A 26,534-nucleotide genomic window follows, 5' to 3' on the forward strand; every position below is an offset into this window, starting at 1 on the left:
AGAAATAAATTACACTTAATTAAGATGACTATCTTAGACAAGCTGATATACACGACTTGGCTGCTGCTTGCTAATCTATGCAGCTTTCAAAGTGCAATGTTTTCATTCTTATTTTGGCAGAGTTCAAAAGTACAATGTATACATGTACTAGCAATGCTAGTCTTTCTTTCTACATAAATATGTAATCTAAACTGCTACAGAGGACGGCAGTAATTTTGACAAATGGTGCTCCAACAACAGCTCTAAAAACACGTTGCCTCCGAATACTTTCTGCATGTGTTTAAATGTGTCCGCATTGAACGTTAAAGTGTCTGATTATGTACGAAATCCAAACAAGTCTTGGAAATATATGCATAATTTGAGGAATTGGAAATTATTCTTTGAGTATTCTGAGGCGATCAAATACGATCGGGAGTGATCAAATCCAATAAAGTCCGTAGGGCGTTATGATAGATTTGATCACACCCGACCGTATTTGATCACCTCATAATATGCAAAGAACGATTCCTCATTACTTATATTTATACAATTTTCAGCAATTGTACTATTAGATATTAGAATAGTTATTGGTGCAATGTATTGGACTATACATTACAAAATCGATTCTTATCACAGACAAAAGAGAGTAGAAAAAGTAAATATATACATGTATATAGTATTTGTATCGCTCTCCTAAAAATAAAAAAAAGATCAATTTGTAACATCTGTTACAGTATACGTATCTGTAATGTAGCTAAAAATGCACTTTACATGCGCCATTGAGTTTGTACAGAAAGTTCATAACATCATCATCCTTATATGTATTACGAGTATGGGTAGGTGAACATTAATATTTTTTACGGGCATGTTTAACAAAATCGTTTACTTGTTAAAACATTTAAACAAACGGCCTATTTTACTTATATTACATATATGATATCTGTTTACAGGGTAAGAAATTATTTTTAACTAAATTTTGTTTATAAAGTATACTAATCCATTACTTTGATATCTAATCAAAAATTTCATTTAGAATTAAAATTTAGAGTTGAATTTTTGAATTAAAATCAGAACTAATTTTTTTGTCCTTAAAGTGAACAATTTTTTTACTTTAATATCTAATCAAAATTTATTTAAAATTGCATGAGTAAATGCCTACATAATAAATTGAATTATTCTGGATGTGTGTGAGCATATTTCATATCTTTTGTCATAATATTTAGTACTTCTATTTCATTATTGATATTAATCCTCATCAAGTTCAATAGAAATAAAAATAAAACACCATACATGATCTGTATACAAAGAAAGAGTTTAACAACAATGGATACGCCGTCAAAAAGATTGATAAAATTGTCGTCAGGACCTCACCAAGGAATTAACTAAGCTAGAGAATGGTGAACTCGGCAATTTCCTGTACTTAATATTATGTCCACTAGAACAATATACTGCATTTCAAATAAGCTAATGTTTATAGAGTTCAATATTTTAAACATTGTAAGTATCAAATGAACAATCGAATTTTGGACTGTGCTAAATATGTTACACTTAATTTATGTTTCTACAAACGGACGCAGTTTCATATTTCTGTTTTATAACATCGAATATAAATTAGGTCGAACAAAAGCTATATATTTTGGCATATGAATACACACAAAATTAATCAATAAAATGAGAAATATGTTTTTCCATCAAACATTCGACAATTCATAAAGCAAGCACCACAGAGCATACCGCCGATCCACAAAGACAACTCAGCAGCCGGCTATTTTCCCGGAAGTGATCAGTGGATTAAAGATGCAGGAACCGCTGTGTGTTCAGTAGAATCCCGGAGAGATTCGCTGGAAAGAAATGCCGATTATCTGACGTAGTAGATTTTAGCAGGAGCAAAAATACCACAACAAATCATGGAATGGACAGCTAACAGTTTGTGCTCCCTCTTGCTCGCATTGAACTCATTTCTGAATTATTTCCAAACGACGCGTGCAGGATGTGATAATTTATTTAATTGGGAGTAATAGATCAGCCAATTTTTTAAGAAGCAGATTTTCCGTAGTTTATTCCTAATGTCATTGGAAACATAATTTGTTCTTCATTCACAACGGAGAGTGATATCCGGAAAAATGAAGATGTGTTGTATTATATTTCGTTGTTTGGTGCTTTTAATCATGGAATTTTTACCGTTTCTATTCGGAGAGACAATAGAGGTTTCAATATTCCTAATCATGCCGGACAGTGCGCGTCTAAATAAGAAACTTAAGAATGCCTTAGCGGAGTCCTATTATACAGATATTTTACGAGATCTGAAAAGATCTAAAACTTATTCAGGTGTTATAAAACAGAGCTCTAGAATTATTGATACTGAAAATCCGCAAGATATACTGGATCTATTTTGTGAGAATATTTTCAAAGAAAAAGTTAATACTATTCTTTACTTTCAATTGCACCCAACTAAAGACCCTACGCCAAATTACATCATCAACATGGCGGAGTACTTAAGAATACCAGTTATTTCATGGGATTCACAATTTCCAGGAGCTTTAGAGGTATGTAAATTGTTTTTGTTGGAATGAATTTGTTGAACACTCTTTTTTAGGATTGATGTCGTGTAATAGTTTGTATTCCCTATGCCATTCAAATAAAAGATTATTTCACGACATTCAGAATTTCCATGAGCTTTATAAGTATGTAAATTGTTCTTGATTATGAATTTGATTGATGTCGTATAAAAGGACGTTTCCTCTATGCCATCCAAATATAAGATTTGTGTAGAGGAGTCGACAACAAAAAACAATTCCAACAGAAAGAACTAAAATAATTTCATCATTTTTTCTGTTTCCATCACCCACAAAATATTGAGAGTGAAAAGCAAATACAATTATATATATATCTATCTATCTATCTATCTATCTATCTATCTATCTATCTATCTATCTATCTATCTATCTATCTATCTATCTATCTATCTATCTATCTATCTATCTATCTATCTATCTATCTATCTATCTATCTATCTATCTATCTATCTATCTATCTATCTATCTATCTATCTATCTATCTATCTATCTATCTATCTATCTATCTATCTATCTATCTATCTATATAAAACACAAAGAAAAATACTAAACGCACGCAGACTTCAGCCAAGCTATACATTTTTAGATAGGTATTACAGTTAAATTGTGCTCTTTTATTTCAGTTGATTTTCATACCACATTTCGATTTCACTTATTTTCAGTTGTGTACTTACGTTTTAATCTGAACCCGTTCATACTAGTACGTATATATCAGATTGAAACATAAATGTGAGGGGGGGGGGGGGGGGGAACTTCTCCATGTCACAGCTTGGAGGTAGCACACGTATCAAGACAATAATCCCCTTATTGCTACCTCTAAGTACTCTAAGTTCATCTTATCAAAAGATGATGATGATGATCTAAATAAGTATTGCACTGCTAGACTCATGTACATATTTAGACTATTAACATAATTTTTAATATTTTTGTACCATACACTAAAGGTACTTCAATGTAAAACGTTTAGATATACTTTAAAACACTCCGAACTTTATCAATTTCGTAGTGTATCCTTTTTTTGACTTGTTAACATTTTTTCGCTTGAAATTCCCGAATAGGTTGACATCTGGCAAAAACAAGTGGGCCGATTTGTAACCATATGTAATGATACCAATATGAAAGAAGTCCTCTCATCATATTCTGATGAAACAATTTTCATTTAGTCTAGTTTGATCCAATTACCCTGAATTATCAATATTTATGAAGCGACCAGCCTCGTGTTTCAGTATGTAACATATGTCCACAAACAATACACGAAAACATGCTCTTGTTAAAAATAATCGTTTATTAAATGCTTACTCAGTAAGAGCAACTCCCAAGTCTCGTGTTCGCATTTGTATAATCCCCCAATCGTTGCTGAAGCTTGGATAGCCCCCCCCTCTCTCTCTCTCTCTCTCTCTCTCTCTCTCTCTCTCTCTCTCTCTCTCTCATCCCAGTCAAAGTATTTAAATCATATTGACTGGCCAGTATGCAGATTTCTTTCAATGCGCTGTCCTAAAATGACGTTCTCTTTAAAGCGGGTTCTATATATCAGATATCGACTTCATCGCCATTTGTCTATGCTGGCCGTTGTACGATAACGTGCTGTGTCCTCATATATCAGAGATATATACATAAATCACAACGCTCTTCAGAATCGAGAATGAATTCCCAACGCTCTCATATCCGGACCACTGTCTAAAGTTTAAATGGTCTTCTTGGAAAGGATATTTCTTCGATTAGGATAATAGTTTTGGTACACTCTTCATTTGTAACCATACTGACAAAACGGTTAAACGACAGCATTGTGACATTCTTCATTCTTATTGATAAGTTGTTTTAAAAAAAGAAAAAATCGGTATTATTTTAAAAAAACCAACAAACATGCCATAAGTTTATTCTCGTGGTCTTGAGAAAATACCATTATTGTCTTATATTTATCCAATTTGCATTTTTTTGTTTTAAAAAGTATTTCTTGAAGTCCACTGAGTTATGGCGAACAATGTCCTTATCCAGAAAAAAAACCTTTAATACACAGTAAAACTAAAAATACATGACCAGTATGTATTTAATGATTTTTGGGAGTTGATTTTAATCAACTCTCCTATGCAGTTACTCAGGCAAACCGAAAGTGAAACAGTGTTTGGACCTATGCACAAATCATCACCGCTGACAAGCCTAGTTCTTCAAAATAATAGAAAAAAATTCGATGTAATGTATGCTGAAATATTGTTTTTCAAGGAAACTTATCTATAAACACTTTGAAAATAGTAAAATTTTATATACTACGAACAATTTAGATATTTTTGTAGTCTCATGTATTCCTTCGCCAGAGTTAATATAGTCTCGTTCAATCAGACGCTCGGCTGTCTCCGTAAATCTGCGATAAGCAGAGAGGGGGGTCTCTTGATTGTCGGAGACAGCCGGGCGTATAGTTAAATGAGACTATGTAGAGCTCGATATCAATAGTGTTTGGATCCATACAATTTTTAGAATTGTTTCGATAACTAATACATACTAGTTGTTGAAATCTATCTTTTTTAAATATTACACAACATGATTCCTATGGGGTTTCTCGAAATTCTTCTCGGAAAAGTCTAAAAATTCATATTATAAAAAAGTGCGTAATTCAAATACAAACTAGAAACTAATTGCCATGCAAGATAAATTGATTTTAAAATAAATGTTAATCGATAAAATCAACTCCCGTCAGTACTTCAGTACTTTGATTAAAATTATGCCTGTGTTTTGTTCTGAAACGATGTAGACTGTAAAGGTTATATTATTGACTATACATTGTTTAACATGTGTGATGTACATGTACAGGTTTTTCCTCAAACAAACAACTATTACAGTCAGTGTTTTGACTTGTTCTTTGCTTCTTCTGTTTTTGTCCCCTACATTAAAAATTAAAACATTATTATTTTACTGTCTTTTTGACATTTTGTCAAATCTCCGATATGAACTGGTTGTTCAAGGTCAAATTACCCTTAATGGTTAATTGACTATTTCTGTTTTGTGTAAATTTCATTGTTGTTGTTGTTTTCTTTTTGTTACTTGTTTTTTAAATTGGATGGGGTTGGTGAGTTTCATCATTCATTATCTCATTAATTCAAGTCTTTCGCTAATTTTGTACGAATATGATATTTGTACATTTTTTAGAACAAGCAAGACTCAACCGTTCTTCAGCTGGCACCAACGATATACCACCAATGTGTTCTGATGATAGACATCATGAAAAAGTTTAAATGGACCAATTTCGCCATCGTGACAACGACCACATTCCATTACTTAGAATTTACCAATGCCATAGAAGCTCTTGTAAAAGAACACAACCAAAGAGTCAAGTTCGATAGAAAAAGCAGGCAAGTGGGCATCAATCTATTACTACAGATTTATGTGTGCATAACTATGCTGTTTATAGAGTTAAAACCATTTCAACAAGAGCTTGGACTTTTGGAAGTTGTGTCAAACAGCAATGTGACGTAGGCATGTCTCTTTCATTGCTAGCCACTCAGCTATGGCTCTTTGAAATCAACACGATATGTCTGGCTTTTGAGCTAAGACTACGCAATCGGTGCATATTTCACTTGAAACCGCGTCATTTTTAACTTGTTTTGACGCAAGGAATAGATAGCTACGCCCCATTGAAAGTCCAAGGTCTTGTTAAAATGGTTCTATTTTAACTTTGTCATATATGTGATGATTCTAAAATATTTTACCTTACTTAAAAATTGTCCTTGCACGGTCGGGGTTTTAAAAACTAACTTCATTGCTTTATACAAATACCCCCCCCCCCCCCATTTTAAATTCGCCCACTGTCAATAAGAACGACTATACAAAAATGCAGCGTACGAATAATTACATGAGTGTATCATTCAGAACAACTGCTAAGAAACACGGATAGTTGCATGATTGGGAGAACAATCCGTTTAGAATTTTGACACTAGATCATCATGGTAGTCGTTTTAACATTAAAAACAAAAGTTAAAAAAAATTACTTCATCTGCTTTGAAATGAGACAGTTTCTTATCATTAATAAAAAAAATTTCGATAAAAAGATTATCAGCTAATGAAAGTTGCTGAGGGGCTTAGATGAGATAAAGAAAGCATTATCTTTTTTGTTAAACATCTGTTTGTACAACGTGGTTTTTCTGAAATTATAGGGTAAATAATTACTGGAATATACTAGCTAATAGCATGATATTGGAGAAAAAATAAATGATGATTTTAAACACACTTATATAGTTACAATAACACATTCCATTTTTGTAAAGATGTATACTTTAAGAAAAAAATGAGTGAAACCGATTATGATTACCTAATATGACGATTTTAAAAACAAAAGGTTTGTTCTACCAATAGCCATGCATGGCACTAGTATTGGTCACATTTAACTATAATAGGTTCTTACTTTAAGAAAGCTGTTTTCAAATAATTTTATCCAAATACGTTTAAACTTTATGTAAAGGAGTTATGTGCATTACATTTTTTCAATGTTTCCTTAAATAAAAAAAAAATATTCATTGTAGGAATGTTCAATTATTCTTCGACGTAAGTGCGTACTATAGTATTCGACCAATAACATTGTAAATGACTTTGTATAAGACAGCTAACCAAGCTCTTAAGAAAAATATGCACTTTGCATTTTTTTTTTCAATTCCGATAAAGGAACCAGTTGCATTGAGGTAGTCGATATAACGCACTTTGAAAAAAAATATGCAAGGTCCGGTCGAAATTGTGAAGACACTCAAACGTGATAGATAATTGTTTTAATATAGTTTAATAGCTTGATGCTACATTGACTGGAGAACCCGAGATTTTTAGCTATCCTGAATGGCTATTTCGCACGGAAAATACTTGTTGAGAAAATATTTTAGGTTAGCAATTCCCACATGAAGAACAATAGTTCACGGGTTTATTGAGATTTGTATATCAAAATACTTGATCACATGAACTGCACCAATTAGCGGTCCTTTCAATTTTTATTTTCTTTTTTTTTTTTACTTGGGGGGGGGGGGGGTGTTTACTCATCTAAGAGATAGTGAAAATGAGCAATCTCTATTACAAAACTCTGTATAAGTTTATAGAATTGATATGATATTTAGGAAGGAAAGATGGTGGTGTATTCTTCAAGTTATCAATTTGAATATAAATATATTTGAAATTGGGCTGTACCTTTGGTTGTCCACTCTCCGTTTCAAGTAATACCATATTTAACAGTGTTCATTTACATTAAATATTAACTCTTAATCTGAGTAAATACGAAATCAGTTTTTTTAAAAAACGAAGCTCATATTTTCTGATTTATACAGTTCTATTCAAAGTGTGTTAAGTGTATTGATGATAACAAATGTTGATGTATAGTCATAACGCACTTTGAAAAACTGTTCAAAGTGCGTTGACTCGGGTCAAAATTTAACGCACTTTGAAAAATGAATTCAAAGTACGTGGACTTTGTCTCAAGTTTAGCGCACTTTGAATTTTTTTTTTCAATATGCGTTGCCACTTTTTAAGCAACGTTATTTACCAACAACAACACTGTAGATAACTTAGTATTAAAAAAACATAAAATCCCATTTGTTCGTGTATTTTTCTTACGTCTTAAAAGTAGATTACGGAACTAATGTGATGAGAATGGCACGTTATAACGAATATGTAAGATACCATTAAAGGTCTTTGAGTCGTTAAGTTTCCGAGTCGTGAAATCAAATTACCTCCCCTGGGAGCTTCCTTGTCAGTTTTGCTTAAAATCAAACCTACATGCCAGAGGAGTGCCGGGGATCAATGTTCTACATCTACTCCTGATGACATTAAAACTGAGATGTTGTCACACACTCGACTAATCACCCAGCAACTATACAGTGGTAGTCGGAGAAACTGCTATGTTTGCATGCTATCATGTAACGCAATTATGAATTCGGAATTTCCTAAATTGACTTTTTTTACATTAGTTTTACATTATGTACATATTATATCAAATGGTTTTGATCAGGGACACAGTTTCTCGCCATAAATGCACAAGCATGACCGCAAATGTTATAACACATGTTACAGGAAACCAATGTTGAATCGCTATTAGTTCACTATGGTTATGTTTCGTGTACAATATGAAATGTAACTTAATTTCGTTCATTGTATTTTGCAAAACACCAATAAAAGTAAAATAATAATGCGGGTATAGGGTTTAGCATTAATTACCTTCCATTCTTAATTATTAATTTTTTCTATCGAACCGGGCATGCAATTTCAAGTTGATCCCTGAATTATAGAATTAATAAAAGTAACTGAAAATATTGCACGTTTTTGGGGGGGAAGGGGTGCTTTTTGTGGGTTTTTTTTTTGTTTCGCTTTTTTTAATTTCTTCATTGGTTTAAATTGATGGTAAATGTACCTGTCGTAAGGTATCAATGGATAAATTACAAGTAGTATTCATAAATAATGCAGATATCCATGTTTGCAAAGGGGTACATAAGGTATCAAAGTATAAAAAAATAAGTACTGTACATTTTTCCCACACTAAGACACAACCATTCCTTTCACCATATGTATCGTTGCAGCAAATCTAACATCCGTACATTAACTGCTTTGGTTTGCTTTGATTTACGATATGTCAAGAGAACTATAGGCTTTAAAGGCTGAGAAATTCGTTTCCTTTACCTTCATTGGCAGTTCTTGCTTTCTGGGGTTTTTTTCTTCTGAAATGCCTATTTACGACCATCTTCGGATTCCTATACACCCTTTCCTATCTATGATATTATCAAATTTACAAGAAAGAAGACGAATGTAAGAGTTCGCTCTATATTTATAACTCTTTTAAGTTGTTGTAACCTTAATCTATATCATAAAGTAACACTCTTCATGTATTAACAAACCTTTTTCATAATTTAGGTGGACAGAGTGAAAATATGATTTATGATATAAAAAAAATCCACAGACATAATGCTGTTGATCTATCACATTATTTTTTTCCCAATTTTTCCATTATCAGTGCAACAAAATATATTTGAAATGATAGATATAGCAACCTTTTTTCATCAAACCTTTAGTAGCTCTTTTATGAATCTGTATCATCTTACGATACTCAAAGTAACCATTGACAACTACATTGTATAAGCAATACTGGTCTTTGAATCAGACAAGAAAAATCTTTGACTTTAGAATTCTTGATTTCTAGTGGGTTTTTTTTTTTTAGATCAATATACTTTTAAAACAACATAAAAGACAACGAATGATGTAATTTAAAAAAAAAATTATGAGCACTTTCGAGTAGCTACACTCTGAATTTGAAATCGTAAACATGAATTAAAGAATCTGGTCGTGAACTTAGAGGGGCATGGTCTCGATTTTGGTCAAAAATTATTTTTCTTATATTTATGTTTACAATGCTTTAGTTAGGCATTTTTAATAAGCAACCAAAATTTGAGTGTCATTGGCTGAGTCATAAGCGAGTTACAGAGCTTACAATTCTTTGCAATGTAAACAAAACGTTTGTTTACATTTTGAATGTTGGAGTGAAAATTCCAGTTTTAGACTTAAAATGAATGTGGTAAACGTTAAAAACAATTTATTTATGCTTAAAACGAATAAGGAGATAGACTATTCAGCTTAATAAAGATTTATTACTGGTATATTGAACGTATGTAAACAAATACAGGGCACGAGCCTTGTTTACATGACAAAGAATTGTGAGTGCTGTATCTTGCTTAAAACTCTACAACTGGCCATTGATTTTTTTTTAATTATTACAAATGCATTTTTAAAGCATTTTAAATAATAAAAACAGAAAAATAAAATATGACCAAAACCGTGTCCATTTTATGACTTAAGAAAGAGAGCTCTGTAGAAAATGATCAAATTTTAAAGCTAAAATATACGATTTTTTCTTTACTAAATGATATCTTCATCTGACTTTTTCCTCTTTATTTTTTTTTATAAAAACTTGAAAATTTAAAAAAACTGTTAACTTGTGATAACAGACAGAAATGTCTTCAAACGACAATTTTTCTGTCCAGACTGCAGAGTTTGACGTAGTACGATGGTTTCGTGATTCACGAGTCTTGACTCTGTTTGCTTTGCTGTTTTTTCCAGATTCAATCTACTTTCATCCATCGTTGTCAATATCCTGCCTTCGGATAACGACACAGTGATTAAAGACAAATCAAGAGAGGCCTTCCGAAGAGACAACAAATTGGAAAACAGAGTATTCCTCTTACATGCAAAGTACTTGTATAAGTCAAGAATATGACGTATATTATAGTTTATATAATAACAATAGAAATTAAGCCTAATTTTTACAGTGATTTTGAAAAGAAGTCTTTACTAGTTTTACTGTTGTAAATATCTGTCAGGGGTAATTTACTGTTACGAACTTTTGTACGAGAAAAACAAAAACATACTTCTTAGATTGCAAAAAAATTGCTTATGTCTCGGGCACGTAGCATGGGGGGCAGGGGGCTTTTTGCAAAGAATGACATATAAAAAAATCAATTATCAAGGAGTAGCCTCTCCACCTTGTATTGGGACAAGTACACATAAGAAAATGAGTAACGAAAGTGAAAAATAAGGTTAACCTTGCTTATCCCCCCCCCCTTTTGACCCAGGATTAGGATTTTAATGATCTTGAGAAGTTTGTTTTTATTTATTTTTTATTACTTTTCAAGATATTTGGATGAGTCTGCCCCGCCCCCCCCCCCCCCACTTTCAAAAAATGCTTCGTGCCTGTGTCTACATAGAAAAAATGGAGTATAGTACAGGCATACATGCAGTAGGCTAATTCATCTATTTGTAATTCGTGTTTGTACCAGCTGGATCAAAAGTGTTGTTTTTGGTTTGGCTAATTTTCTGGACACAGTTTTTATTATGACCTTATCTTTAAAGCTGACCTAATATTTGTAATATTTGTATTATTCAGCATTTTTCTCTTTTTGCACAAAAATTAAACATTTACAATTATTTTCATTATGAGGTAGAAAAAAGCGGTCAATATGTGACACATTATGATATTGTTCAAGGGTTACATTGTAACACTTAAAAAAAACTGAGTTTATTAGCTTATTTTGCTATTGTGTTACTCCTATTTTCTGATTTTCTGTAACGTAAGATATTGTCTCATACATTGCTTTTTTAAAAACATTAATCCCTATAATGATCAGTATTGTGTAAATGTGTTTCAAGTTCTCATGAGGCTAAAGACATAATGGAGGTAGCGGAGGAACTGGAGCTCACGGGGAAGGACTACCTCTGGATCATGTCCTCCTTCTGTGTCGGATTTCTAAGAAATCCCAATGCCCCCCGTGTGTATCCACTTGGAAGCTTAGGTAAAGCTAACTTTACGTACTGATGAGAGTATTTTTCTTATTTTATAAATGTAAAGGACTATAATTGCTTATGGTCAAGGTAGATTTTCGTTAGCTACCAAATGCTCGCTTTTATAGAATTTTTTTTTTTGATCAATAATCCATTAAGGACTAACCTTCCATCTCTGATCTTGATGCTAAGACGAAAAGAAAATGGAATAAATTCGTTATCCGCATTTCGGCAGTGGAGAATCACACACTGAAAACTGAGTTGCCTCAGCAAATTGTTAGGTTCGACGGTGTTTCTTTTTTATGTGTGCTCTATTTTTGTTCATTTAGGGGATTTTCTCACTCTCAGTATTGATAAATCTGTATGATAGTTAATACTCTATAAAGGGTTTCAATTCAAACTAAAAAAAAATTCCCATTCTGACTGTAGTTTTCGCCATCAAAGTTCTGTACAGTTAAAAATATTATGAATATTATTCATCTTCACTCTGGTATTGAATTTATTCGGTAACTAGATAGATGTCTGTTATATCGTATGAATCTCCTTAGTTTACTACTTCTGACATTCAAAGTCCCAGAAGGATCCTCAAAAGCGGGCATCTTCCGAGTTAAAGCACGCTTTACTAAACATAGCCATTAAAGCCAAATTCCCACACCACCCGGTGGAATATAAAAAGTACTCTACCATAGATAATATCTTGTGCATTAATATCACTTTGTGATCTAGAAAGAGAGTCTTGTGGGCACGGTTAACGAGTGGACCCCGTTATTTTATGACAACTAGCTATAATTACTATATCACTATTATATAACTATATCCTGCCGAGTTCGTAACAAACGGATCGATTTTTATACATAAGTAACTATTTAATAATTGAGATAATTTTTCAAGAGGTAACTTTATTTTGGACAAATCACAGACAAAAGTGACATTTTTGAATTGGTTTGTCTCAGTAATGTGTTTTTTCTTATCAATTTAAGGATAAAGTAAAAACACTCCTAAAGTAGAATTCTCCTCAACTGATATTTGAATGCGATTTAATCGCTTTCCCTTTTGACTAACATTCTCTTTTTCACAGAAGTCGACGACACAATTCAACAGTTTATCATCTTTATTTTTGTATTCTCTGTCTTCTCTAAAAAAATATTTAATGCAGTCTTAGAAAACGGAATATTTAAGTCGTGTGTCTACTGTCATGCGCATTAATCACTTTAATCAGCATGAGGATGCATCACATTTTCATCACGAATTGGTAATTCTGTTTTAGAGAAATTGAAATCTCTCGAGTCTACATTTTGTCAGTCTTTCTTTAAATTATCGACGATCTGACATGTTCTATCGCAGGATGCGCCCGAAATACCTCGAAAACAAAATTATAAACGAGAAGACCCACAGTTTCGAATTCATCTTCGATAGAGTAATTTGGTTACTGTTGGTTACTTGGTGGACAACGAGATGCATGGTTTTAAGATTAATGACTCGTTCGGGTGTCAAGAGTATTATTATGAATGCAATGTTTTTTATAGCAAATGTCAAATTCGTCGATGCATTCAAGAAATTGCTTTGGGATTATCTAACCATCGTACATATTGTGTAAGTTTTGCAGTCGTCGAAGGAGAAAATAGCTATCTGATGATGTAATCTTTGGGGTTTTTTTTTTCTTCTTCTTCTTTTTAGTCTTTTTTCACCCTATTTTAGTATTGTTTAAATTTGCGAAAACTGATCAGTCAGTGTCACGCTATTGCAACGCTTTTTTAACAAACTTTTGAGAAGAAAGATAATTAGACAAATTATTTCAAATCCTGTCATATACAATATGAACACAGTGACATAAATTTAAAGATTTATAAAAATTGCAAAAACTGTTTTGATGAATTCACCGTCGTTTATCTTACAGGCATTACATATACCACCATTGCAAAAGACGAATACGAAGAAAAACTGTTAGAAAATGCAATAAAAACGTCTGTAAGGTTATGGGTGGAAACTCTCAAGGAAATCTATACGTACAGGAATCAATACCAAATATCTCCCAATTTTTCCTGTGAGTCTCGGCAAAGCCTTCAACAATGGCGAGATGGAGAGTTCTTCTATCAGTAAGCATTCCTCCTTTAACTTCTCAGCGTCAAATCATCCTTGGAATCATTTCACGGGTTAGGGAATGCATTTGTCAACTAATTTGCCGGGTTATCTGACTTTTTGAAATATAAATTAGGAACTCTATTATGTGAATCAAGAGAGCTGTAAATAAGAGATAACTATCCGCAATTTATTTCTTTTAAGACCGAGGGAAGCAATTCTCAGAGGTATTCATAGTTTTTTATTTATTGAGTTGGTTACTAGATAGAGTTGCTTTTTATCGCTTTAAGTATGAAACAAGTAAACAGAATTTTAAATGCAGGGGTAATTGCATTCATTTCTTTGGTCATCGTAGCGAGACTAAAGTCAATGTGCGTCCCTGAAGATTTTTATAAGATATTGATTAAATTAAATCTAAAGATTTTTTTTTTGATAAGGGAATTTCATTTGTGAACCAATTTGTGGAAACAAGAAGAGCTAATTCACATGCATTCACATATATTATTTAAAAACCCTGATTAAGTCCTTATAGGTTTCTGGGATATACCAACAGCTTTTCAATTATACAGAACCCTTCAATAACACACTTCTAAAATTATGAAGCCCCTGATAAATAAATGCTACAAAAATATATTTTCTCAAAGAAAAAATGATTTGAGATTTTTTTGGTGGGTTCAGTCACAAGATCTAATGCATGAATCGGGTTGCGATTGTGTTAGATATGGTATTGCTCTGTTTAATGGCAATGCCATTTTAAGGTTAAACAACCCTCTAAGAAGAAAAATAACTGTTACCAATATAATTAAATTCTCTTTTTAATAAACTGTCAAGTTAAAAGGCGAAGTTTGTCAATTTTTCCACATGGTACGCAAAAATTGTGTACCTTTGGGTTATTATTACAAGTTCTTTCGGTAAATTAATTTAACTGGAGCAAACCTTTATCTTTGTGTGTAGGAGGATGGTGTGCCTTAATCAAAACTTAGTTAAAAAATTAAAACTTTTATCTAGATTGATGAAGAACGTAACGTTGGATAAGCCTACACCAGTACAGTTCAGTGAAAATGGCGTAAGCCAAATAGTAAATCTAAGAATTGTAAATATTCAACACTTGACCGAAAAGTACACGACAAGACAGATATGGAAAGAGGTAAGAATTGAATTTTACTTAAATGAAACCACCGCACAGTCGAAATAAATTCTTTAAACACAGCATGCGCGCGCAGCAATACAATGGCGTTTCATAAACCTATATACACCAACTGTGTCAAAGTCTGTTTAATGATATTGTATTCAATGGGTTTTTTTTTCTAAAGGTGGGAAGATGGGTGCCTGTTGAATCTGAAATAAAAAATAAAGCAAAAATGATGGTGGAAATGTCTGGAATAACTTGGCCGGGAAATTCCATCTTGCCTCCGTTAGGAAAACCAGAAAAGCGTTTCTTCAGAATCGTCACCTTAAAAGAACAGCCGTATGTGTATTATCTGGACAAGGGTGCCCAAGAAAACTGCGTTCCACCCTCCGTACCGTGTCGTGTGATGAAAGACAAAGTAATGAGGTAGGCAATGCCATTCCTAAAATTTATGGTCATTTTTTTGTTGAAGACTCATGTTTCAGGCTATTTTACAGGAAAACAAATCATCGAAACTCACAAACACGTTGCAAGACCATTTAATAAAATACGTCTACCAGTATTTGATACTGTGAATGTTAAAGTGGCACGGTGACTCAAAATAGATCCGGAAATTACACATATAAACAATCCGAGTTGTTTTGGACATTGGTTTAGGGTCACGTGATTGCGATTTCTGTCTAAAAATAGTTACAATTGGATTGACAAAGTGAGAAAAGAATTTGAATTTGATGCTATTCGATGTCTGTGGTAAGAAATATGCTGTTATAGAGAATGCATCTTAATAAATATATAGTTATTGAAGACATCATGTTTCGATGAGAAGTTACTGGCTCTGGGTGTATGCCACGCTGCAGTATTTACATTCCCCTGCGCTTGCAAGGCTATGAAGCGGAAGGAAAACTCTTTTTTTTTGTGTTGGCCCAACGCGTTATTCAATTTCTCTCTTTTTAATTTGATTTATTTACTTTTGAACATCGAAATCTTATATAAAATATGTGGAAATCGTGTAAAAATTCGATATTTGCTGAATCATTGGTTCGTGTGTCACTGTGTCCCTTTAAGTTTTGTGACATATATATTAATCCTTTAAAAAATGCCAAATGTATCGAAAATGATAAATAAAAAACGCAACCTCTTCCAATATTCAGAACACATCATTGACATTATGCTACCTTTTTTATATATAAAACCAATGTTAATTTTTGTCTTGCAGTAAAACAAAAATCTATAGCTTCTTGTTGCGTACCCTCTTTTTCGCCCGACTTGTACTGTATACCCTTTCCATCTGGATTAAAGCAACCAGTCTTATTTTTCAGTGCCAATGACAGCTCTCTTCAAAACAACTCGGTCGTTCGGTGCTGCGCAGGGCTATGCATCGATATCTTAACAGTGATGAGCTCCAGAATGCAGTTTGATTACGAACTATATGAAGTACCAGACCGAACATGGGGCCTCCCAGATCAGGTCGGAAATCTATGTTTTGCAGTTTTTTTTATTACATTGGATTATGCCTCTAATTCAAAGAGATGAAATGTAGATTTCACGGAATCATTACATTAGAAATATCGTCTGCCGAGACCGCTGGAGTCTTTGGACTTATTATATATCGGTAAACGATATAAATTGTTCCCTCTGTATATTACAATTCTCTACGTCATTAAACTATTTAGTTTGGATTACAAATGTACTAGAAGTGTTTGACACAATATATACAATATAACTTCAACTCGTTTCTATTAAATATAACTCAAATTTGAAGGAATTAAAGTCTTTCTGGTAAAGATCTCCTTGAAATGCCACTATGGATAATTGTTCAATATACATGTATATATAACCGCTTCGCGGTTTATAAAGCGTAAACTGCTGCAAGTTATGTTATATCGTATAACATACGTTAAAATTTAATTCATTCCTTAAATATGCAATATCACAATATAATTACCACTGTATATTTTCATATTGTACAATTCTAGTATTTGACGATGCATTATTTTGCAAGATTATTTAATCCTCGGAAAACAAAGTTTGTGAAAGCCCGAGTGGGTTTCCAAGAGTTGCTGATCAGTAGCTGACGCTCTCTCCTATTGTTCGACATCAACATTGTAAAACAAAAAAATGTAACTGCTTTCAATAAAATTGTATAATTTTCTTCGAAAGAAATAAAGAAGGTATCCAATACCTCCTTAAAAATTCCTGAATCAGATACGATCCATAGGTGGTCAACATAATTCATCACTAGATGCTTAATAGAGAAAATAAGAGATATTGATGCATGGTAGTATGACAATTTGATTTTATTCTTCTTATTCAGGGAACAGGGGAATGGAATGGTCTGATCAAACAAATCCAAGACCACAGGGCCGATATGGTGTTGACCTCACTGAAGATCACGCCTAAACGCAGCGAGGTCGTTGATTTCTCGATTCCATTTTTGGAAACGGGGATCACCATAATGGTATCCATTAGGAAAGGGAATATCTCACCAACAGCTTTTCTAGGTTTGTAAAGTAGCAAATTTTCTGCTTACCCCTTCCCCATACTACTTTAGCAAAATTAAATACAATCCCTTTACACCATTTTAAAAATGTTTGCAAAATTCTTTAATTTAACGAGTAATTGCTACAAAGTATTTGGACAATATAAACCAAAAACATTAATCAGTATAACTTCAGGATGTCAAGTTTAACGTAGAATTTTACATGTTAAAATGTAAAATGATAACGAAGAGTAAGTTTGAAACTAAATATCTAAAAAAAAAAGTTAGTAAAACTTGAAACTCATGCATAAATGCAAAACAAAAAACAAAAACAAACAAACAACAGCAACCGTTGCTTCAACATTTTCAAAGAAACCTTTTTAACTATTACGTACCTACTATAACAGCGGATATATTTGCGAACATTTGTGGGAAACTCCATGTAAGCATTACTTAGTACGTCATAAACATCCTAACATAGAAATAGCAAAAATGACTACATGCCCCCAATGTTTCAAACCTCTTTCCGTTGCATGGTTTTGTTTATTGTATAACAATACCTGTGAAGAGCTTGTTTTCAAATTTCTTATATCAATCCTGCGAGGAATTTGTTGATCGCATCGATACATAAGAATAATGGGAGAACTTATCACACGTTTGTTCTTTCTCCAATGCACCTTTGGGTCACGTGGAAAAAGGTAGTTCTATCCTTGTCTTTTCAGGTCCAATCCACAACAATTACTGGTTTACACTCTTTGTAATTACCTTACCAATAGTGGCCTTTTTCGTATGGCTGCTAGAAAACTTTTCTAAAACTGAAGGATTGAATGTAAAAATTAAAGGTACATCTCTTTTGCGTGCAAAATGGATGTATGTCTGTGTTTTCTTTGTCTGTTTTCACTGCTTACCGGTCTTTTTTTCCCTCTTTTTATTCTTATCTAACAATTACTTATCTTTGCACACATTGCGGTTTTACACGGGAATGCTTTTTCGTCTTTTTACAAAGCTTAAATATACAGAATAAAAATGCTTTTCATCCTTTCATATATTTTGAAATATACGATGACTGTCGTTGAAATAGTATTGATTGATTACTGTAACTATGTTCTCTCGAGCTATTTTATAAAAGCTTATTATTTTAAAAAAAAAAAAGCATTCTTTTGTCAAACTTTCTACGATACTTCTCTTTTTGGCAATCATTTTCTATCTTCGGTCGTTCTATGAATAATTCGATGTGTTTTATTCTATCTTGCTTTCTTCATTGGCTTCCAGAACCGTACGACTACCCGTCGTGGTGCGTCATACTGGTCTTCAGCGTGCATGCTACTGGAGCCGCCATCTTTATTTCTGAATGGCTGAGCCCCCAAGGACTGAACAGGGGCGCCACCCCTTTGAGAGGTAACGGAGAGGTAAATCAGGCTGTAAGAAGGGGAAGCACACACTTTTTTTTTCTTCTCTCTATTTTATCACTTCTCTGATTCTGGTACTCAACGTCACAAAGTCCATACCGAACGCATACACCTTTATTTGGCGGTAATTAAACGTTCTATCTATTTTTATTCATTAGAAAATAAACGAAATCTAATTGGTTTCTCATCTGTTTTTTTCTCTGAAACCCAAAGAGACGAAAGGCGTTCAGTATTGCCTTTGAATGACTACTGCCTCGGAATTTTCTGGCACTTCGTGTTGATATATATTATACGTCTGTGATTTTCTATATTTTTTTAAAATTTGCATATTAATTTTTTTTTTTAAATTCTAATAACACGATAATGTGATGATTTAAAAAAAATTGTTTGTTTATTGTTGTTACTAATATTAATTGATTATCAAAATGTCAAAAATTATTTTCATAATTATTAAGGATTTGTTGTAACATACTGTTATGCTTATTCCGTTGTACCAAGCATTAAAAAAAACGTTCATTCTGTCTTACTATCAAACAGAGCACAGATTTTCCCTATTCCGATCCTTTTGGTTGATTTGGGCCATGCTGTTCGGGGCCTCAGTATCCACAGATAACCCCCGAGGGGTTTCAAGTAGATTCCTTTCTAACGTGTGGGCTCTGTTCGCATTAGTCTTTCTGGCATCCTATACAGCGAATTTGGCCGCTTTCATGATCACGAAAGATGAATATTACAACTTGTCTGGAATTAAAGACTGGAGGGTATGTTCACGTTTTTCATTTACGTAGCAAAAATATCCATTTTAAGGAGAGAATGAAAAAACAATATTCATCATTTTTGATGCAATATAGCCCCAGAAAAAAAGTGGTAATGTGAACGATGAATTTAATGTTACGACATTTTGGAGTTCCTCAATAAAATGAGTCAGACAGTTTGAACATTGAGGAATTAAATGGCTCTTGTGCAAGAGGTTTTTTATTCTACAAATCGAACCAATTTAATTTCTAAGCTATGCCTCTTTAATATCCAATACCCTTCATCAAAATTATATGTTGGCTTCTTTTAATTTCTAATATGTGGATATCAAATGTATCATTATAAAAACTTAAATTTCCTCTTTATATTGGGAAAAAATGGATAATTTTGACGTCGTGACAATTATAATAAGAAATATGACTTACACCAAGTTGATATCTCTTTCACTCAGTTAACCAACCCATATTCCATGAAGCCCCCGTTTAAGTTTGCCACCATACCTAATGGGAGTACCGAGGAGAATCTTAGAAAAAACCATTACAATATGTACCAATACATGCAACGCTACAATCGCCCAACGGTAGATGACGCGCTAGAAGCGCTTAAACAAGGGTAAAGAAGCATTCATCTTCATCTTCATTCATAGCCTATTGTGGTTATGTTATAAAAATTATTATTCAAAATAACAGAGAGTAAAAGCTTTGTTTTACTGTTTTATATTTCTAGTATGATTAAAAGACGACAATGTTTTGTTTTTTTTGCTCGTGGACTTCCATTTAAGAGAACTGAATGAAAAAGGATATTATCATGTTTTTTCTGTTAGGAATTAAAATAATTAGAGTTGATCACCAGTTGCTTTTTATATACTACCACCCAAAGATTCAATGAAACGAGACAATACTGTTCCATCTGTAGGAAGATACAGGCCTTTATTTATGATGCCACTCCCTTAGAGTACCACGCGGGCAACGACAATAACTGTGAACTGAAGACGGTGGGAGAGAAGTACGCCATGACAGGGTACGGCATCGCTGTCCCCAAGAAAGCTTCTTACCTGGAAGAAATCAACGAGGTGATTTTGGAACTCAAGGAAAATGGTAATTATTGCATTTGCCTCTTCTTACGTCATTCAAGTGGAGCAGTCACGTGATTATGTATTTTATTAAAGGATACACATACACCAATTTGTTAATACTATTTCTAAATTACACAATATGTGTTAAGTTAACACATATTGTCATCAAAATGATTTATTTTTATACAGGTGAATTAGAAAGACTAAGGCGATTCTGGTTGGCTGGGGCATGTCACATGAAACGCAAACGAGGCCAATCAAGCCACACCATTGGGATTCCCAATTTCACTAGCGCCTTTATTTTGTTAGCCTCCGGTGTTTTACTCGGAGGGCTTGTCTTGCTAATGGAACACTTGTACTTCAAATTTGGCCGACGCTGTCTTCGAAAATACGATAAAAACTTATGTTGTTCTCTTGTCAGTTTGGTAAGTTCGTGCATGCAGTTGGTAGGATTCCGCAAAAACTACAGCCTATATTTATTTTCTTTATGTATTCATTATATTCTATATACAGAAAGGTTCACCAAGTTACTAGTATTTTACAATTTAATGTACATTTGTTTTAGTGAGGATAGTTTTAGGTAAATGAATCTCAGAATAAAACACAGAGTGAATTGAATTCATTTATATTTTTGTATTAAAGAGTATGGGCCGATCGCTAACCTTTGAGCAGTCAGTGATGAAAGCAATGGCCAGACAGAAACTCAAAGAGTGCAAGAACCCCCAGTGTGAGGTGTCGCTGTGGAAAGAACGGCATAGTCACGACTTGTCGTTAATGTACATCAATAAACTCAGAGAACAGCTGGAGTAAGTTTACATCTACATTGGTTTGTTCGAAGTGGGGCTTTATTTAATTTAATGTTAATTAAGTCCATGTGCTAAAATAAAAGGAAAGCCAATCTGAAAACTTCTGATGAGGTTAAAGCATCGTTTCAAGCCACTGTTTGATTTGCTTTTACCTTCTCCATGGCTATTTGATCCCGTTAAACAGTTCTTGTGAATATTCACGCGTGGCGTCAGTTTTAACCTTTTTCAATCCTATATGCCTTTCCTTATGGCTATCAACAATAAACGAATTTTAATAAAACAGCTTTTGAATTTATAGGTGGCATCAAAGGTCAATCTCCGAATATGCTTTACTCAAATTGGTCCATACTTAAATTTTCTATTACAGTAGGTATTATCGTTTTAAGCAACCACGGTCGGGTTGGAGAGGATGCCAAATATTGGGCATACCGGTACTTTGTGACGATGGTTGGAAGAAGTTTTACATAGCATATATTTACGAATTTAATTGCAACAGTAACATAACACTGTTGAAGTTGTTAATTTTTTACATGGATCTGTTAAAGAAATTCTCTTTTATCTAGTAAATTAGCGCTAAAACATGATATCTGTATTGCTTGTGATTACAGAAGCTATGGAATAACTCCGGTCGAGGATACAATTACAAAGCCTCAGATATGTGATATTTCTTTAAAACACAATGGATATCCGAACACGTCTCACTTCCGCCATCACAATGCATACAAAAGTGTAGAAAACAGACAGGAGAGTCACCAGCTAGACTCTTACGATAGTACGCCGGTTCGGTGGAAAAGGAAGTGTTTGAAGCGATCTTCCAGTTATACGAACGCTGTAGAGGTAGCGAGGGACGAGATCTCAGACAAACACAAAGTGCGATTCAATGAAGGAAAGTTTTACATTGGTGTTGACAACGATAGTTCCGATCAAGAGACGATTTGATTGCGTGGAAGAGTTATGGTTCTTGTTTTAATTTTCAACTGCAAAGAAGTATATATTTGCCTTGTTGTTTTCATTGTTTTTAGGGAGGGGTTGGGGGTTGGGGGTGGGTGAGGTTGGAGGGTTTGAGTGTATGTGTGTTAATCAAGGTGCTGCAATGAAACTACATGTTTGTAAGCTTTTTTTCTTTGGTTTTCCTTGAAGAAAAGTTTACAGAACTGCTTAGTATCCATGTACATAAGTCAGTATTTTTGACGTGTGGCAACTCTTTTTTCATCATTGATTTGCTCAGCTGCAACATTGAAACCCAGCGGCGAATTTTAAAATTTGATTCATGGAAAGAAAGAGAATATAAAGAAAAAAAAAGAATTTGAAATTCGACTGAAGGTCACTAAAAGATGTGTGACTTTATATACATGTAGTAAAGAATTAACACGTGCATCCCTGCTGAGTTGTTTTCATCATGATACATTCCCTAACGATAAATAATTAGTTGAATCAAAAATTTTCACATCATTTTAAATTGAATGTAAAAATAAAACCTGTGTGTTTCATGTAGAACATAATTATGAGATTGTCATACAGTGCATAATCAAACTGTTTTACAAAATAAATATATATTGAATACATTTTTGGAGACCGAGTGGTGGTTTAAAGTGATTTGAACATTGTAGCTGAATACAAATGTAAATCTTCGTTTCTATAAAATATTTCTTTTGAGGAATAAAACTGCATCATTATCATCATCATCATCATCATCATCATCATCATCATCTATATACAAAATTTGAAAGAAATATGACATTGAAACTGAAAACGAATAATGTATATTGTGTTTTAATGTTAGAACAAAAATAAAGTACATTTGCCATTGATATCATCATCGTTGCTACTTTTCTTCTTTAAAGACATAAATTCATCTGGTCGTACAGAGTTACAAATTGATATACTAGCTATAGATTGAAAATTATAGAATGTATGTAATTTGTATGCACCAATATTTTAAACGATTGACTTTCAACACGTTTTCAAAGTTTTTTGTTTTGAGTTTATAATTATACCATTATTCGAATGCAGACTTGTGTATGAAGAATATTGAAAAATAATAAAATTTACACCATGTGATGATGACTTTTCCCCGTTTTAAAACAGTTATTTCTTGCTGACGTTTATGTTAACGAGTTAGTGTAATATACTGAATCAGATTGTGATGTTTATTTAGTCAAAGTATTCATAGTCAACATAAATGAAACAATTGTAATGTTCATCTCAAAAGTGGGTCTGTATGGAAATAGATATTAACATTTACATTAAAAACAATTATCACAACAAAATAGAATATAATTGTTTTCTATCTAAATAAGAACTGTGTCAACCATAGTATACTGTATTGTCTCTCTGCTCATATTTCTGTTCAATTATTACGGCAAAGAAATGTGCCAAAACTCAATGAATCATTTCCATTCAGAATGTTTATTTTTGATTCTATAAGCATTTGTTTTCAAAAATGTGTAGCCATATTTTCTTTTCAGGGGAAAAAGCATATATTTTAACATAAAAGTTCTCTGTTTCTGTGGAAAACCTAGATAATTACAAGTGTTATAGGTGAAGTAGTCCTAAACGGATGATTTCATCATGCACCTGAAACCTTTGGACTCTAACTTTGATCATGTGTCCGCTATGGTATGAATATAAATTGAACTAGTTTGAAAACTCGCATATCTTTCTCTTATCTTTGAAATCTATGAAAATATGAATTAAAGCGTCAATGGGAATTTGGACAGCACAATCAAAATATGAAGATGTGTGCTAAAAAAACACACGAGAAAGATTAAATAACAAATGGACACATGGTATGTAAATGATAAACATCTCTTGTTTTTAATACATTTCTGAATCAAGTACATTCAACATTTTAAGTTGAATAGAACTGTTCTAAAATAAATGAAACTTTTTTTTATACAGTATATGTCTTTGAATTTATACATATCGTGTTACATGATGGTGCTCTTATGCTACTTGAAAACTTCTATAAACGAAGTGAATTACAGGGCAATTATCATTTCTTATTTGAGATAGCCATGCAATAAACATTATTTTTCACACCATCAAGGAAAATTATATAACAAATTGGCGAATGTAGAATTTTCGGAGTAAGTCGCATAAAGGAAACATTGTGTATGCAAATTATTAACCATGCATTCATTCCCAAGGAATTCCCAATACATTGAGCACATGTATTCTTCGCTCTGTATTATACTCCTGTTATACATACGCTCGGCTACGGGAAAATCGGCGAATTACGTGCAACGCATCCACTACATGTACATAGAAGCGCTGTGTATCGTCATATATGCCTTTTATATATCATGCGAGGATCAAGAAGGGGTCCGGGCCCCCCAACCTGAAAAATTAGAATTTCTTATATTTACATAGTAAAATTCATAGTAATATTACCGAAAACATGCCTCGGAACCTAACCCTCCACCCCCCCCTTCCCGGCAAACTTAAATATCTATTCCATCCCCCCCTGGAAAAAAAAAATTCTGGATCCCCGCATGATTTACCCTCCCCCTTCCTCCACAAAAAAACCAAGCTTCATTTTCCCTGATAATGTTGTCCCACTTACCAAGGAATCTTATATACACATTTAGACATATAAATTGTGTGACATGAACGAAGATGTGCAAGGTACATGTATTGCAACGCAGATATATAATAGAGGGTGGTGTAACGATGGATAATGTTTGATAGCATTTAAATGTCATTGTCGGGAAGGGAGGGGTCGGGGGGTCGAGGCCTATTTTCAGTAACTTTACTATATTATGGTTTTATTTAGTATGAATTCATCCCTCCCCCCCCCCCCCCCAAAAAAAAAAACAACAAGAGGCCCATGGGCCACATCGCTCACCTGAAGAGCAGTTCCTTGTAACATTACATTTCTTGAGAAGAAAATTTTTAAACATTTTTCATATGTAGTTCTATGTTAAACTTTAAACCCCGCCTGGGGCCCCAGCTTTGGTCCGAGGGTCACGATTTTTACAATTTAGAATCTTCACTATATATAAAAGCTTTTGTGTAAATATTGGCATTTCTGGTGCAGTGGTTCTTGAGAAGAAGATTTTTTAAACATTTTCTTATGTATTTCTATGTTAAACTTTGAACCCCGCCTGGGGCCCCAGTTTTGGTCCGAGGGTCACGATTTTTACAATTTAGAATCTTCACTTTATATAAAAGCTTTTGTGTAAATATTGGCATTTCTGGTGCAGTGGTTCTTGAGAAGAAGATTTTTTAAACATTTTCCTATGTATTTCAATGTTAAACTTTGAACCCCGCATGGGGCCCCAGTTTTGGTCCGAGGGTCACGATTTTTACAATTTAGAATCTTCACTATGTGAAGCTTTTGTGTAAATATTGGCATTTCTGGTGCAGTGGTTCTTGAGAAGAAGATTTTTAAAAACATGCGCCCTATACTTACTGTTTCGCAATTATCTCCCTTTTTTGAAAAGGGCTGTGCCCTTTATTTTAACAATTTATAGCCCTCTTTCCATAAGGATGCTTTGTACCAAATTTGGTTAAATTTGGCCCAGTGGTTTTTGAGAAGAAGTTGAAAATGTGAAAAGTTAACAGACGGACGGACAGACAGACGGACGGACGGACGGACGGACGGACAACGGGTGATCAGAAAAGCTCACTTGAACCTTCGGTTCAGGTGAGCTTAAAAAAAACAAAACAAATGAAAAACCAAGCATGGCTTATGTTACACACACTAAGTACAAAATCCGTTTTCTAAATTTTCAGAAAATTTCCCGTCTAATATTTACATGTAGATCTAAATGAGCTTTTTTCCAATTTTGCATTTTATTAATTAAAAGAAAATTTGCGGCGAAAATATCATTAATAGATGCAAAAAATCTTATTGTGTGAGAAAAAAATACACGCAATTTCAATTCAATGAAAAAGTGATAAATATCATCACATTCACATGTATTCATATATATACATGTATATGCATGTACACACCA

At 33.3% G+C, this 26,534-nt stretch overlaps 1 protein-coding gene across 3 annotated transcripts; it reads left to right on the forward strand.

Moving 5' to 3' along the window:
- Nucleotides 1-1,349: 1,349 nt before the first annotated feature.
- Nucleotides 1,350-22,596, forward strand: LOC128165219 (glutamate receptor ionotropic, NMDA 2B-like). 3 transcript variants are annotated; one of them, XM_052829506.1, is made up of 17 exons: nucleotides 1,350-2,525; nucleotides 5,697-5,899; nucleotides 10,626-10,757; nucleotides 11,712-11,854; nucleotides 13,741-13,939; nucleotides 14,931-15,069; nucleotides 15,236-15,477; nucleotides 16,371-16,518; nucleotides 17,366-17,552; nucleotides 18,253-18,372; nucleotides 18,803-18,928; nucleotides 19,477-19,697; nucleotides 20,144-20,304; nucleotides 20,608-20,789; nucleotides 20,957-21,192; nucleotides 21,410-21,573; nucleotides 22,182-22,596. In XM_052829506.1, exons 1-17 carry the CDS (start codon nucleotides 2,103-2,105, stop codon nucleotides 22,510-22,512), a joined length of 3,357 nt encoding a protein of 1,118 aa, XP_052685466.1. In that variant the 5' UTR covers nucleotides 1,350-2,102; the 3' UTR covers nucleotides 22,513-22,596. The 3 variants fall into 3 exon arrangements, with proteins under 3 accessions (XP_052685466.1, XP_052685467.1, XP_052685468.1); XM_052829507.1 differs by lacking the exon at nucleotides 18,253-18,372 and having other exon boundaries at nucleotides 1,352-2,525; XM_052829508.1 differs by lacking the exon at nucleotides 18,803-18,928 and having other exon boundaries at nucleotides 1,354-2,525.
- Nucleotides 22,597-26,534: the final 3,938 nt, after the last annotated feature.

Source organism: Crassostrea angulata, chromosome 10, assembly GCF_025612915.1.
Source record: "Crassostrea angulata isolate pt1a10 chromosome 10, ASM2561291v2, whole genome shotgun sequence".
Taxonomy (NCBI): Eukaryota; Metazoa; Mollusca; class Bivalvia; order Ostreida; family Ostreidae; genus Magallana; species Magallana angulata.